Source organism: Mauremys mutica, chromosome 1, assembly GCF_020497125.1.
Source record: "Mauremys mutica isolate MM-2020 ecotype Southern chromosome 1, ASM2049712v1, whole genome shotgun sequence".
In the NCBI taxonomy this organism is placed as follows: Eukaryota; Metazoa; Chordata; order Testudines; family Geoemydidae; genus Mauremys; species Mauremys mutica.
The window spans coordinates 355,244,640-355,258,496 of NC_059072.1; the positions used below are offsets into that span (position 1 = coordinate 355,244,640).

Sequence of the window (13,857 nt, forward strand, 5' to 3'; positions counted from 1 at the left end):
ATTCTCTTTTGGAACTTTTTGCATAACAAATTTGATTAATCTCTGAGCTTTTCACCTTCCAGGACAGCAGACAGGGCCAGATCCATCTTCCAGCTCTGTGGGCCTCCCAAAGTGGAACAATGATCAACAAAAAATGCCATCAGCTGTGCTCCTGGGGAGGTTGACAGATGCTTTTCTGCTTCTTTATATGGACCTCCCAACCTGTATGCCTTCCCTCCAATTGCCTTTCTATCCAGGGTCTTTGTTAGGGGGCTTTCCCTTCACCTGCTCCCCTGGTTCTTGTCACGCAGACAAAAAGCAGAAGATCAGAAGTCCAAAGTGCAGGCAATGTAATGTTTATTGGGGTTAGTTTCAAGCAGGCATATCCACAACTGTACATGCCAGCAGAGTCTGTTTCCCAGTGTTCTGTTCCCAGCTCTGACACTGCAGAGCCTTTACGCATGTCACCGTTTCCTATTGCCCCTTCCTCCTTCATAGCAGGCCCAAATATACCTGCAGTGCAAGCCCCTGGTCCCACCCCTTACAATTTATGCTCATATCCCATGTTGGAGGGTCATCAGTCTGGGGGCATTCTCCCACCTCTTTTTTTATCCTATGGGAGGGTAACAAGTGAGGTTCTGCTCTGGTCAGGGGCAGGCTTTCTTTGGCTTTTAGTGTTTCTTATGCCTCTCCCCAACTCCTTCACTGCTCCTAACTGGTTGCTTGACCTTGGCTTGAGAAAGGAGCCAGGCAGGCTTCCAGTGTATGCTCGTATATTAAACTCCCCCTAGACCCTGTAACACTTTTAACACCATCTCTTGTCTCCTTTCACCCCATCTGCTTGTGGGCAGGTGTAACGCACAGTGTGGTTGTTCACACATATTAGTAAGGAGATAAGAGTATCAAAAAGCAAACCCAAAATTTTATGTCAGGCTAAAAAACAGGCCTATATACTAAAAGTCTTGTTCAAAGTCAAAGACGACCATGCTCATTTCATCCTTATAGCATTGGCATGACCTCGCCAGCCCTTGTTCTCAAACCTACTGGCCTTGTCAATCAAGCCTCCTCTCTCTCTCCTGCAGATCCACGTGTGATTTCTCAGGACCATGGTGCCTACTCCATCCCAGCCTGTGAGTGCTCTGCCTAACAGCAAGGAGGCCTCATGGTTAACACCTTTGGAGAAGTCCTCTTCTAAAGATGTTCAGAAAACTCTCATCTAGGGGTACGTACCTGGCTAAGGCTGGTGGAGGGGAGGGGGCGGGGCTGGCCCTGAGGCAATAGAAGCGGAGGGGGTGGGGCTGGCACTGAGGCAGTTGGAGGGGAGGGCGGGGCCTGAGGCAATAAGAGCAGAGGGGGCAGGGGCGGGGCCTGAGGCAGTGGGAGGGGAGGGGCTGGGCCTGAGGCAGTGGGAGGGGAGGGGGCGGGACTGGCACTGAGGCAGTTGGAGGGGAGGGGGCGGGGCTGACACTGAAGCAATAGGAGCAGAGGGGGCGGGGCTGGCCCTGAGGCAGTTGGAGGGGAGGGGGCGGGGCTGGCCCTGAGGCAATAGGAGCAGAGGGGGCGGGGCTGGGCCTAAGGCAGTGGGAGGGGAGGGGGCGGGGCTAGGTCTGAAGCAATATGAGCAGAGGGGGCGGGGCTGGCCCTGAGGCAGTTGGAGGGGAGGGGGCAGGGCTGGCACTGAGGCAATAGGAGCAGAGGGGGCGGGGCTGGGCCTGAGGCAGTTGGAGGGGAGGGGGCGGGGCTGACACTGAAGCAATAGGAGCAGAAGGGGCGGGGCTGGCCCTGAGGCAGTGGGAGGGGGCGGGGCTGGCACTGAGGCAATAGGAGCAGAGGGGGCGGGGCTGGGCCTGAGGCAGTTGGAGGGGAGGGGGCGGGGCTAGGCCTGAGGCAATAGGAGCAGAAGGGGCGGGGCTGGCCCTGAGGCAGTGGGAGGGGGCGGGGCTGGCACTGAGGCAATAGGAGCAGAGGGGGCGGGGCTGGGCCTGAGGCAGTGGGAGGGGAGGGGAGCTGGCACTAGGGCAGTTGAGCCGAGGGGGCGGGAGACGCTGTCTCTGCTCTTGCTGCAGGTGCTTGGCCGGTGTCTGTGAGGAGCCGCGGGGATGGGGCTGCAGGTCTGGGCCCTGCTCCTGCTCCTCAGCCCAGGTGAGGGGGGCAGTGAGTCTGGTGGAGATGCCAGAGTGGGTGGATATTTGGGGTCATGCCTGCAAGGCAGAGGCCAAGCAGGGAAGGGGGGAGCCAGGAGTCGGAGCAGGGCTGTGAGGGAAAACGGCCAGAACAGGAGGAGGAGCAGGACTGAGGCACAATGCGGGGAACAGGGGCTTGAGGGGAGGGGGAATATGGGGATTGGGGGCAGCAGGGAGCCCTGGGGAGTAAATCAAGAAAGTGGGGGATTTGTGAAGCCGGAGCAGGGCCCATGGAGGGGAGATTCAGGAGGTGCCAGAGCGGGACTAGGAGCAGGATCTGCTGAGAGCAGGTCAGGGCCCAGAACCAGGCAGGAGGCAGAAAGGGGCTGTGGGCCTGAGGGTTCATGGAGGCAAACTGGGAAGGGGCAAAGGGACTCTTTTGGGGCAGGGAAAACTGAGCACAGATGACCAAGCAGGAGGTTTGAGGAATGGACAGGGAGGGATTAGAACCAGGGGCGATGGGCTTTGAGGCATTTGAATCCTGGAGCAGCAAGGCCCGGAGCACGAGCTGGAAAGGGGCAAGTTGGAGCAGGGAGGGGGCTGGCTGGGAAGCAGCTGATGTGATATCTCTGCAGGCTGGTACTTGGCTGGTGTATATGAGGAGCCTCTGGGACTGCCTCCTGGGGGTTGCGGGGCTGGGCTGGTGCTGGGTGGGACTTTGCTCCTGCCTTCAGTCAGCTCAGCTTAGGTGGGGAGGGGGAAGTGGTGCCTCTCTGAGGGGTGGGGCTGCAGGGGTAAGGAAAGATGGGAAATTCACTAAGGCTGGAGAAGGGACTGAGGAGGGGCCTGTCAGGTGGGATTCAGCAGGGAATGCGGAATCAGACCCACTGATTTTTTTGTGGGGGATGAGAAGGATTTTTGTTAGGACAGAGGCAGAATGGGGTGGGAAAGCAGGGGAGAGGTGTGGAGTAAGGAGATTGGGGTAATGCCTGTGGTTAAGGGGTAGTGTGGAGACTGGGGTAGGGCCCACAGAAGTCTGGAGGAGTGCTTGAATAGGGAAGGTGGTGTGGAGCCCACAAGGGGTTAGTGGTCTGGGGAAGGGGTGGTTGTGAGGGAGACAGGGCTGCTGCGGGGGTTTGAGAACAGTCCAAGGGGGGCTCAGGGGAACTATGCATGGAGCTGGGCCTCCTAAAGGAGGTTTCCAGGAGCTGTTGTGAATGGGGAGCCGTGTCAGCTGACGAGGAGTTTGTAAGGGATTGAATCAGGGGCACAGAGTGAAGCTTAACAAGGTGAATTTGGGAAGAAAGAATAGGGAGGGGGTGTGGGGTTTGCTGAAGGCTTTATTTGGGATATGGAGCAGTGAGGGTAGAGTGAGTTCCTCTGAGCTGTGGTTTGGGATACACAGGAAGGAGGAAGGAGTACAGCTTGCTAAAAGGGGATGTTGGAGGGACTGCAGGGAGACTTGGAGCAGGACCTGTCAATGAGGCTTTGAGGGGCACTGAGGAGTGTGGAATAGATCCTGCTCAGGGGCCCAGGTGTACTGGCACAGGGAGAGGGGTAGTAGGGCCTGCCAAGATTAAAACAAAAGTGTTCATGGAGTCTGTGTAATGCCGGCAGATGGAGTGAGAGTCCCTGGGAGAGGCAAATTTTTGGAGCAGTGGAGCAGGGCCTGCAGAGTGGGCAGAACCCGGGGGAGGCAGGTTGAAGAAAAGAGAAAAAAGGGAGAGTAACAGGAAGGGGGTTGTGACTGTGGAGTAGGGAGTGGCCCTAGAAGGGGTATTCATGAGGGATTGAACAGGTAGAAAAGGAAATGAGTCTTGCCCAGAGTTTTTTGAGGGCATGAGAAAAGAGAGGAAGACAGGTCTTGTTGATGGGGGTATAGTTGGGAGTGCAGAGTATGAATAGGGAGAATATAGCTTGATAAGGGGGGATTTTGATAAGGAGGGATTTTTGATAAGGGAGATGACACTAAGCTGGGAGGAGAGGTAGATATGTTGGAGGATAGGGATAGGCTCCAGAGTGACCTAGACAAATTGGAGGATTGGGCCAAAAGAAATCTGATGAGGTTCAACAAGGACAAGTGCAGAGTCCTGCACTTAGGATGTAAGAATCCCATGCACTGCTACAGGCTGGGGACCAACTGGCTAAGCAGCAGTTCTGCAGAAAAAGACCTGAGAATTACAGTGGATGAGAAGCTGGATATGAGTCATCCGTGTGCCCTTGTTGTCAAGAAAGCCAACGGCATATTGGGCTGTATTAGTAGGAGCATTGCCAACAGATTGAGGGAAGTGATTATTCCCCTCTCTTTGGCACTGGTGAGGCCACATCTGGAGTGTTGCATCCTGTTTTGGTCCCCCCACAACAGAAGGGATGTGGATAAATTGGAGAGAGTCCAGCGGAGGGCAACAAAAATGATTAGGGGGCTGGTGCACATGACTTACCAGGAGAGGCTGAGGGAACTGGGCTTATTTAGTCTGCAGAAGAAAAGAGTAAGGGGGGATTTGATAACAGCCTTCAACTACCTGAAGGGGGTTCCAAAGAGGATGGAGCTCAGCTGTTCTCAGTGGTGGAAGATGAGAGAACAAGGCGCAATGGTCTCAAGTTGCAGTGGGGGAGGTCTAGGTTGGATATTAGGAAACACTATTTCACTAGGAGGGTGGTGAAGCACTGGAATGGGTTACCTAGGGAGGTGGTAGAATCTCCATCCTTAGAGGTTTTTAAGGTCAGGCTTGCCAAAGCCCTTCCTGGGTTGATTTAGTTGGGGTTGGTCCTGCTTTGAGCAGGGGATTGGACTAGATAACCTCCTGTCTCTTCCAACCCTAATATTCTGTGATTTTGATGCTGAGTCAGGGGGCAGACATTCTTCCTAGGAGAGGATTGCAGTGGATGGAACAGGGAGTGCGGCATACTGAGTGTGGTTTGCAGTAGTAGGTGATGAAGTGGTGTCCACTGTGATTGCAGTGGCAGAGAATAGGGCTCATTGAAGAGTACAGTGCAGCAATAGGGATATGGGGCTTGCCAAGATTGAGGGTTGTGTGATACAGAGGAGGGATGGAGGAGCAGGGCTTAATGTGGGGTGTATTAGAAGAATGAGGCTGGATGTGATGGGGTCAGATGGACCAGGGAGAGTGTAGTCTGGTAGAGTGGGTAAGTGTTTGCTTGGAAGAGAGAGCCTATTGGTGGGGGAATACAGTGGTGTTGGTCGGAAAATCAAGAGGATGGAAGGGGCCTGATGGAAAAATTGGCTTGGGTTCAGGTTGGGAAAGAGAACCCAAAGGAGTAGTAATGATACTGTATTCTCGCTGTGTCTAAGCTTATCAGATGATTTACAAACACTGAATTGAGATGCAGAGTTCATCCCTGTCCCTGGAATTGTTCCTCCTTCACATTGTACAGAGTGACTTCTGTATAAAATGATTTTCAGTGTCAGAATCCAGAAGCACGTATCCGAATAACTGTAAACTTATATTCTATTTAACTTATTTGAAACTATTTCTCTCTAGGCTTTTCTGAGACTTTAAAATTATCTTATTCTGAAGTAATAGTTCCAAGAAAGCTGAAACCAAGAGATGACAGAGACACCAAGGTAGTACCGCTTTCTAAGAAAATTGGAATTGCTATGTTGACTCAGACTAATGATCCCTGAATCCAGTCTTTGGTAACTGCCAGTTTCAGATGCTTCTGCGGGAGGTGTAACCACCTCTATAATAAAGTATGTAGGGCAGAAAATGTCTTCCTTCTCCGGAGCAATTAGTGGTTTGGTTCTCCTCTGAAGCACAAGGGTTGATAATCCTTAATATATTCTCTGCTTACCTGTGTAATTGCACTTGACATTTTTATGCGTGGAACTCAGTGTGCATTAATAACATTTACAATTTAATGGAAGTAAAACATATATTATTCATTGCAAGGAGCTAAGGAATTCAGAAGGTACTTATATGGCTCCCACTAACAAGGGATATAAGCACTACACAATGTTTAAAATGTTTATCTTCACAACACTCCTGTAAAGTAGGGAAGTACCTCTATGAGCTGGCAACCCCCAATAGCCACTGAAAAGGTGTTATCCTACAGAGCAATGTGCGGTTATGAGAAGCTGTAAAGATGAGTCTGATGCCAAATTAAGACATTAAGAGCATCATACTCTATTCAGTTTGATTCTACCCATGATTCCAAAATTGTTATTCACCCTCAATTTGAGACTGCATAGTAGTGCTGTGGCAGTGGTGTTTAGTGTCAACTGTTAGGCTCTGTCTTCGCTAGGGGCATTTTCTAAATGTTTCCCATTTTTGCTGACACTGATTGAGCTACACCAATTTTAGCAATGCTGGGGAGCCTCATGTAAACAGAATCCTAATACTGCTCATGGTGATCTAGCTGGACCAGTATTGGCAACTTTGGGAAATATTTAGCAAACTTCGTTGCTGTAGCAAGGCCTTACGTGAAGGGAGAAGAAAATCTTCTCTGAACACAATCTGAGGAAATATATTAATACAATTTTTATAAAATTGAATACAGTATAGGGATTGATTAGTCAGAGTTTTAGAATACTGTTGAATTATACTTTTTATTTGAATGTTCTAGGAGAAGGTGTCTTATCGAATTAAAGTAGAAGGAAAGTTCCATATTGTTCACCTACTACAGAAGAAGTAAGTGACTGTTTTCTTCCAAACCTTTCATATGCTCTTTTTTTTAGAGAAATAAGTGTACATGGGGCTTTACAATCAAGTATGAAGACAAAAGCTCCTGGCCCCAGAAGCTGTCAATCTAGATATGAAGAAATAACAGAAGTGGTAAAAAAGTATACGGGATGCAAGGAAAACTGTTTTTTATGGGGGGCATTAGTTAGAGCAGTAATATTTAGGACGGGACGAGCATCTCCATACTTTAAAATTAAAGCTACTTTTCATTATAAAGTTGATTTTTACATGCTTTCTAACTTTGCCAAGAGCAAACCAATTCACACGAAACTCTACACCCATGTAACCTTATGCCATAGAAGGATATTTCAGAAAGGTTTGAGATACACTAGACAATATATGTTAACTATATGAGAACTCAGAATAGTAGTCTCTTCTTGGAGATGGGCTCTGCATCTCAGCGCCAATGAGATTCATGCCTCCCTGTGCTGCTGACCTTTGGCAATCTTCTTGAAAAGAGGTGTCCAGGGAGACCACACAGTAACTACCTCCCAGAGCTACCATTCAGAGCTAATATTAGTAAATGTCATACAATCACATATTGCATTGGCTTCTTCTTTTTGGCATGTAGCTTCAGGTATTGGAGATCCTCATTCTGTGCCTGGAGAGAAATTCTTAATTTGTATCTGAAATCTCCTGTCGGCTGATTCAAGTTACTACAGTTTTAGAAAATGTAGATGCTTTTAGATAGCTCTTGCACTGTTGCTCAGTTTAAATTCCTAGACCAACTGAGACTTCAGTTCCTGGCTCATTTCTGATGAGCAGAGCCCTGCACAGATACAAAATTTACATCCGTGGATGCAGCTATCCGCAGATATAAAGCAGATATCCATGGATCTGCAGGACTCTAGCGACAACGAGTGAGACCAGCAGGGCCATGGCCAGTGACTTGTGAAAGCAGCAGCGTATCAGGCCACTGCTCATAGGAGCCAGTTCCCAAACTGGGCAGTTTCATCAGCATGGCTATGCTGCCCCCAGCCCTGCTCACTGAGGTGGGCACCAGGCTCACTGGCAGTTGTCCCTGGTCACACTAGTGCATGCAAACTGTTCACACGGTCCCTAACAGGAGTCACACATGACTGCGTGGATCAGACTCCTGTCTGGGAGCGTGTGAGCTGCTTCACACATTAATGTGACTAGGGACAGCTGCCAGTGAGCCTGGTGACCACCTCACTGGGCAAAACTGTGGGTGACCCAGAAGCACTGGAGGAGCTGGGTGCTGGTTCTGGCAAATGGCAGCCTGACATGCTTGTTTCACCACTGCAGTTCCTGGCCCAGTCTCTGGCCGTGGCCCTGATGGTCTTGCTTGTTGTCACTAGAGCCCTGCAGCTCCTCAGATATCTGCTTTATATCCATGGATATCTGCATCACAGATATACATTTTGTATCCACGCAGGGCTACTGATGAGACCCTAAAGATCCAACAAGAAAGATCAGGTTTAAAGAGCATGTCATATCATTTCATGCACCTCTGTCTTGCCAGAGTTGGAGGTATGTACTTGCTGTCTGATATGCATCAGGGATGTTCATTCTATGGAGTGTTGTTCTTTTTGCTGGGCATTTACACCCTGGGCACGAAAGAACAGATACACTCAGCTCCAAGCTTTTCTAATTGTATCAGCTCCAAGCTTAGAATATAGCTCTTCAGGTTCCTCCTCTTATCAGTCCCCTTTCCTGTGCAAGGAAAGAGTAGGGCATCATCTGCTTTGTAACCCCGTTGTATTAGTTTTGATGGAATATATGGGCCCAAAAAGTCAAAGGTGTTACCACGATCCAGTCACTGAGCACTGTTAAACATGATTTTGTGTTTGGTATTCTGAATCTCAGCCTGCTTAGTGCCGTGGTGCAAAGGCTATTTAACATGTTTAATAAAGATGCAGCAAAAGAAGGAAAAACAGTTAAAGCATTTGAAATGTAAAGTATTAAGAAAGGCTTAATATCTCTCCATAGCCCTTTTTTTTAAAATAGGAGATATACCTATCTCCTAGAACTAGAAGGGACCTTGAAAGGTCATTGAGTCCAGCCCCCTGCCTTCACTAGCAGGACCAATTTTTGCCCCAGATGGCCCCCTCTCAAGGATTGAATTTACAACCCTAGGTTTAGCAGGCTAATGCTCAAACCACTGAGCTATCCCTCCCCCCAATCTATAGTTACTGGTTACTTTAACCAATTCCTGAACCCCAAGGTGAGGGTTTACATTCACTTTGAACTGTGAGCTCAGCCCCCAAGATCAATTACAGTAGAGCGGTTATCAATAGAAGGGGGACCCCATGGTGCACAACAGAGACTACATAAAGTGCTCTTCATGTAATACAGTGCACTCCTTTTATAAGAATCACATCTGTCCCAGATTATTTGATTGCTATAAGTACTTGATTCTTACAAGTGTTGTCAGATGTTTGACTGCGTGTGTCTGTTCTTTTTGCATGCTGCATTGACTCTGGACAAATAGCCCATACAGCAGGCTCCGATCAAACTGCCCAATAAGACCACAAGACTTGGTTTAGTATTGAAGGTGCCCGGCCAAGTTTATTGTTGACAAAGTATGGTAATAGCACCTGGCAGTCAGTGGTGGGACTTTCCACTGAATCATAGAATTCAAGATCAGAAGGGACCATTATGATCATCTAGTCTGCCCTCCTGCAAGATGCAGGCCACATAAGCCGATCCACCCACTCCTGAAATAATTCTCTCCCTTGACTCTGCTGTTGAATGCTCCAAATCATGATTTAAAGACTTCTAGTAGCAGATAATCCACTAGCAAGCGACCCCTGCCCCATGCTTCGGAGGAAGGCGAAAAACTTCCAGGGCCACTGCCAATCTACCCTGGATGAAAATTCCTTCCCGACCCCAAATATGGCGATCAGCTGAACCCTGAGCATGCGGGCAAGACTCTCCAGCCAGACCCTCTGGAAAAAGGCTAACAATATCCTATCATTGACCCTTTGTACTAATTACCATTGTGGCATGTTATTGACCTATTGACTAAACCCGTTATCCTATCATACCATCCCCTCCATAAACTTATCTAGCTTAATCTTAAAGTCATGGAGGTCCTTCGCCCCCACTGTTTCCCTCAGTAGGCTGTTCCAGAATTGCACTCCTCTGATGGTTAGAAACCTTCGTCTAATTTCAAGCCTAAATTTCCTGACTGACAATTTATATCCGTTTGTCCTCGTGTCCACATTAGCACTGAGCTGAAATAATTCCTCTCCTTCCCTGGTATTTATCCCTCTGATATATTTAAAGAGTGCAATCATATCTCCTCTTATCCTTCTTTTGGTTAAGGAAAACAAACCGAGCTCCTCAAGTCTCCTTTTATACGACAGGCTTTCCATTCCTCGGATCATTCTAGTGGCCCTTCTTTGTACTCGTTCCAGTTTGAATTCATCCTTCTTAAACATGGGAGACCAAAACTGCACACAATACTCCAAATGAGGTCTCACTGCCCCTTAGGTTGGACGAAGAGTTAAAGCGAAGTATTCCAACATTTATAGACTGAGACAAACAATCTGGGATAAACGGCTTACGTATCATTTTACTTGTTTCACGAGACGTGTTTGTTACCTCCCCTTGTATTTTCCCCCTGATGTTTCAGACAAAATATGACTATTCATTACTTTTGTCAAACCATTTTGTTGCGTGCCAGGTTGGGGTGTTCTTGTGCTGGCCTGCTGGAATGTGTTTACATATTCAATCTGTTTTAGCAATGCTAGCAATACTGGTGCCGAGTTCATGTACCGGGCAGTGGCTTGCAGGCCCACATACTGTCTTCTTATGGGGAGGATGTTTACTCATAATGCATGGACTGAAGATGAGCCAATGGGCTAAACACTGTTATTGGGTCACCTTACTTTACCATCCACACATTCATACCCTATCTGTCCCTTGCTCTGCCACATCTTTCCCTTGGTCTGTCCCTTAGTTTGAGTATATGTTAGTATAGGAACAATTTTGTTGCAGTGGTTTTGATCCCTGTATGGTCTGATTCTTACATTAGTGATTCTTTTAAATGGGGTGCACTGTAGTTACTTTTATTGACCAACAAATAACAATCTACCCATTGCAGTCTGGTAAAGGAGACAGACAACAATATGGAATGTCTAGCATTTTTATTACTCATACCACCCTTTGCAAAGAAACCCAAAATGTCAGTTAACATTTTTCCTTATTTGAACTTCCACACAGCATTACTTTTGCAGTACCCCGTTTTTCATAGGGTAACTCATTAGTGATCCTTGTACTCATTAGTATGTATGTGACCCTATCACCATAGTAATATGTGGTTACCATAAGAAAGTCTCAAATATTTCATCCTGGCTACCAATGGTCATCTTGTGCCATCTACTGTTCTTTAATAGACATTATTATCCAAACTCAGCAATTATTTTCAAAACATCAGCATATCATGAACATAGACACAAGCTCAGCAGGTTTATTATTAAGTTACTAGTGCTAACTTATTCTAAGGCCTATTTTTTTACTTTTATATCCTAAATATACCTGATAATGTTTAACTCTGGCTGCATCTTATTCCTTTTAGCTGTAAAGAGCCTTTAGAAGGCAGTGAAAACACAGGTTTGACAATTTCGTAACCAATAATGCCTTTTTTTTTTTTAAAGAGACAATAGTTGAGATGTGCTGGAGCTGTTATTGCTTTTGCTATTGAAGTTTGATCCCATTTACTAGAAAAAAAGACTCAAACACAAAAGAAGAAATAAAAAATCTGCAAAGATGAAAAATGAAGTTTCTGTCTCCATTGTTGACTCTCATTTGCAAACTTTCTGCTGGAAAAACTCAGACATAGCACAGGGTCTGAGGAGCCACCTCGAGACCTAGCAAACTTTTAGCAGCATTGGGCTGTATAAGGGTACAGACACTCCCTGACTTACGCAATCGTTCTGTTCTGGAAAGCCTTGTGTAACTCGAATGTTGTGTAAGTCGGAAACGTATACCTGTACGTTACGCAAAAATTTCCACAATTCAAAAATCCTATTTCTGGCTTATGGAACTTTTTCTGTAAGTACAAATTTGCGTAAGTTGGGTCTTGCGTAACCAGGGGAGCGTCTGTATTGTGTTTAGCTGCTTTTCTGATCACAGGCTTGCAACAGTGTTGCAGAATATAGTTTTTGCCTGCTAAGCCATACTCTTATTAAAGGAAGGAAAAAGGGGATATATAAGAAAAAAAAATTGGGGAAGTTAAAGGACACTTACTCATGGGAGAGCGGGGGAAGAGACAAAGTCTCACTACCCAGATGGGGTTAGGTATTTAGTTGGAGCCAGTAGAGGTTGCGATGTCATCTGGATCCCTCTTTCTGGCCCATTCTAGTCAGGACATCTCTTGGGATTAAAAGAAAGAAGGCCTGGTGTCTCAAGGGCTAGTAGGAGTGGCAGCCATGATGGTGAATTTCACTCCTTCCCTTTTTCTCAACTTTAAGTCAGCCATTGTCACAATACCTCCCCCACCCCAAGTCTCTTCTTTTAAAAAACCTGAAAAAGAAGGATGGGTGGAATAGCCCATCTCCTCATTTTTTTTGTCCACCAATTAGATCTAATTTCTGACACACCGATTTTGGTTTATTAATTTCTGGTTCCACACTTTTTTTTTTATACCAAGGAATCTTAACACAGTCTTTGAGTTATATCTGTGGGCCTTCTTGTTTAGACCAGAGGTTCTCAAACTGGGGAGCAGGCCCCCTTTGGGGGGGCACAGAATGTATTGTCAGGGAGCATGAAAAGCTTTAGAGGGGGGAAGTACTGTGCACATATTACTCACAGCAAAGAATAACTAGCAAAATTGATTCCTCCAGACATATTAAGTACTCAAATGGCTCTGTGCATTTTGCCAAATTTCTGTTAGGCTTTCATAATATTATACAAAGGAACTGACATCTGTATGTTAATGTGTCCTACGATGCAGTGTACATGTTTAATTGCAAGCAGGGATCATAATTGCAGTTTTGCTTTTGCTCTTATTACAATGGATTGTTGGATCATTCATGTAAAAGAAAAAAAAACTACTCAAGTGAAAAACAAAGAAGCCAAAATGGAGTTAAGTGAAGCATTGCCATGGCAGATATTTGTATATATACTTGTGTGGTGGGGGGGAGGGGGCGTATACTACTACAAACACAAAGAAGAGGGAGCACCATCAAATATGTTTGAGAACCACTGGTTTAGACTAATTCAGTCTTTCTGTGTTCCTTTTTTGATCAACATTTATTGCTATTGGTTATTGTGATACTTTATAAACTTTTCCTCATTTTTTGCATTTGACCTCATAATTGGGGTACATTTGTAGGCCCAATTATCACAACACCCTTGCAGGGGAGAAACAGAAGCCTTTGGTATATTTGTCTAGCTCCAAATTGGTGTATCACTGTGTGTCCAGCTTTGGCGCCACATTGGAACCGAAGAGGCTGGATTTGTCTTTCGCATCTGTCAGTGCCAAAGGCTTCAAATTTGCCTGCTGTAAGGCAGGAGCTGCCAAGTGAAGATGTGATGGTCTTTAAGTGCTGGAGATGTTGTCAGCACTAGAAAGGCTTCAGATAAACATGCTCCTTACAGTGACACATTTCTCTCAGATCCAGCATTTGTAGACAAATTAGTACCCTGCCGCACCTCTCTATGTTGCCATTTTTTAAATGTCTACAATAATACAGAACTGTCGAATGAGGTATTCATAGGTTTAATTTGGTAATGTGTGAGTGATGCCTAGTAGATAAGGCACTGGATTTGGATTCTATTCCCCCCTACCACTGGTCTATTGGACAACCTTGGATACATCACTTCATCATCTTGGGATTTAGTTTGCCCATGTCTAAAATAGACATAATGGTATCTCTGCATCAGATACACTCAATTCAAGTTTTCCTTCACAACCAGGAGAACTAGGACTATTTTTGTAATTAATGCATAGACTCTGGAGCACAGCTTTATGGCAAGAAGCAAATTCTGCAGCAAATTCACTTCTGCAGAATGCATTGGGTCTTGACTGTAGATTCACAGAAGACCATTTAGGTGGCTAAATAAAGGTATTTAGCTACTGAAATCCC

General features: G+C 46.4%; 2 protein-coding genes across 9 annotated transcripts in view; one reads left to right on the forward strand and one right to left on the reverse strand.

Annotated features, from left to right (window-relative positions):
- Window positions 1–1,211, reverse strand: part of SLCO2B1 (solute carrier organic anion transporter family member 2B1) — a 186,507-nt gene extending 185,296 nt beyond the window's left edge. The window contains exon 1 of the mRNA XM_045022735.1: window positions 1,028–1,211. The gene's annotated coding sequence lies outside the window, so the exon portion shown is untranslated. The remainder of the gene's footprint in view (window positions 1–1,027) is intronic.
- A 777-nt stretch (window positions 1,212–1,988) lies between these two features.
- The window catches only part of LOC123373703 (disintegrin and metalloproteinase domain-containing protein 20-like), a 150,446-nt gene continuing 138,577 nt past the window's right edge, over window positions 1,989–13,857 (forward strand). For 3 of the 8 annotated variants that reach the window (XM_045022787.1, XM_045022800.1, XM_045022842.1), the window contains exons 1-3: window positions 1,989–2,121; window positions 5,606–5,688; window positions 6,687–6,751. In XM_045022787.1, coding sequence (XP_044878722.1) covers window positions 2,079–2,121; window positions 5,606–5,688; window positions 6,687–6,751 — 191 coding nt within the window. In that variant the 5' untranslated portion in view covers window positions 1,989–2,078. Of the gene's footprint in view, window positions 2,122–3,248; window positions 3,392–5,605; window positions 5,689–6,686; window positions 6,752–13,857 lie in introns of those variants that run through there. The other 5 variants (XM_045022819.1, XM_045022810.1, XM_045022795.1 and 2 more) reach the window with 3 other exon arrangements.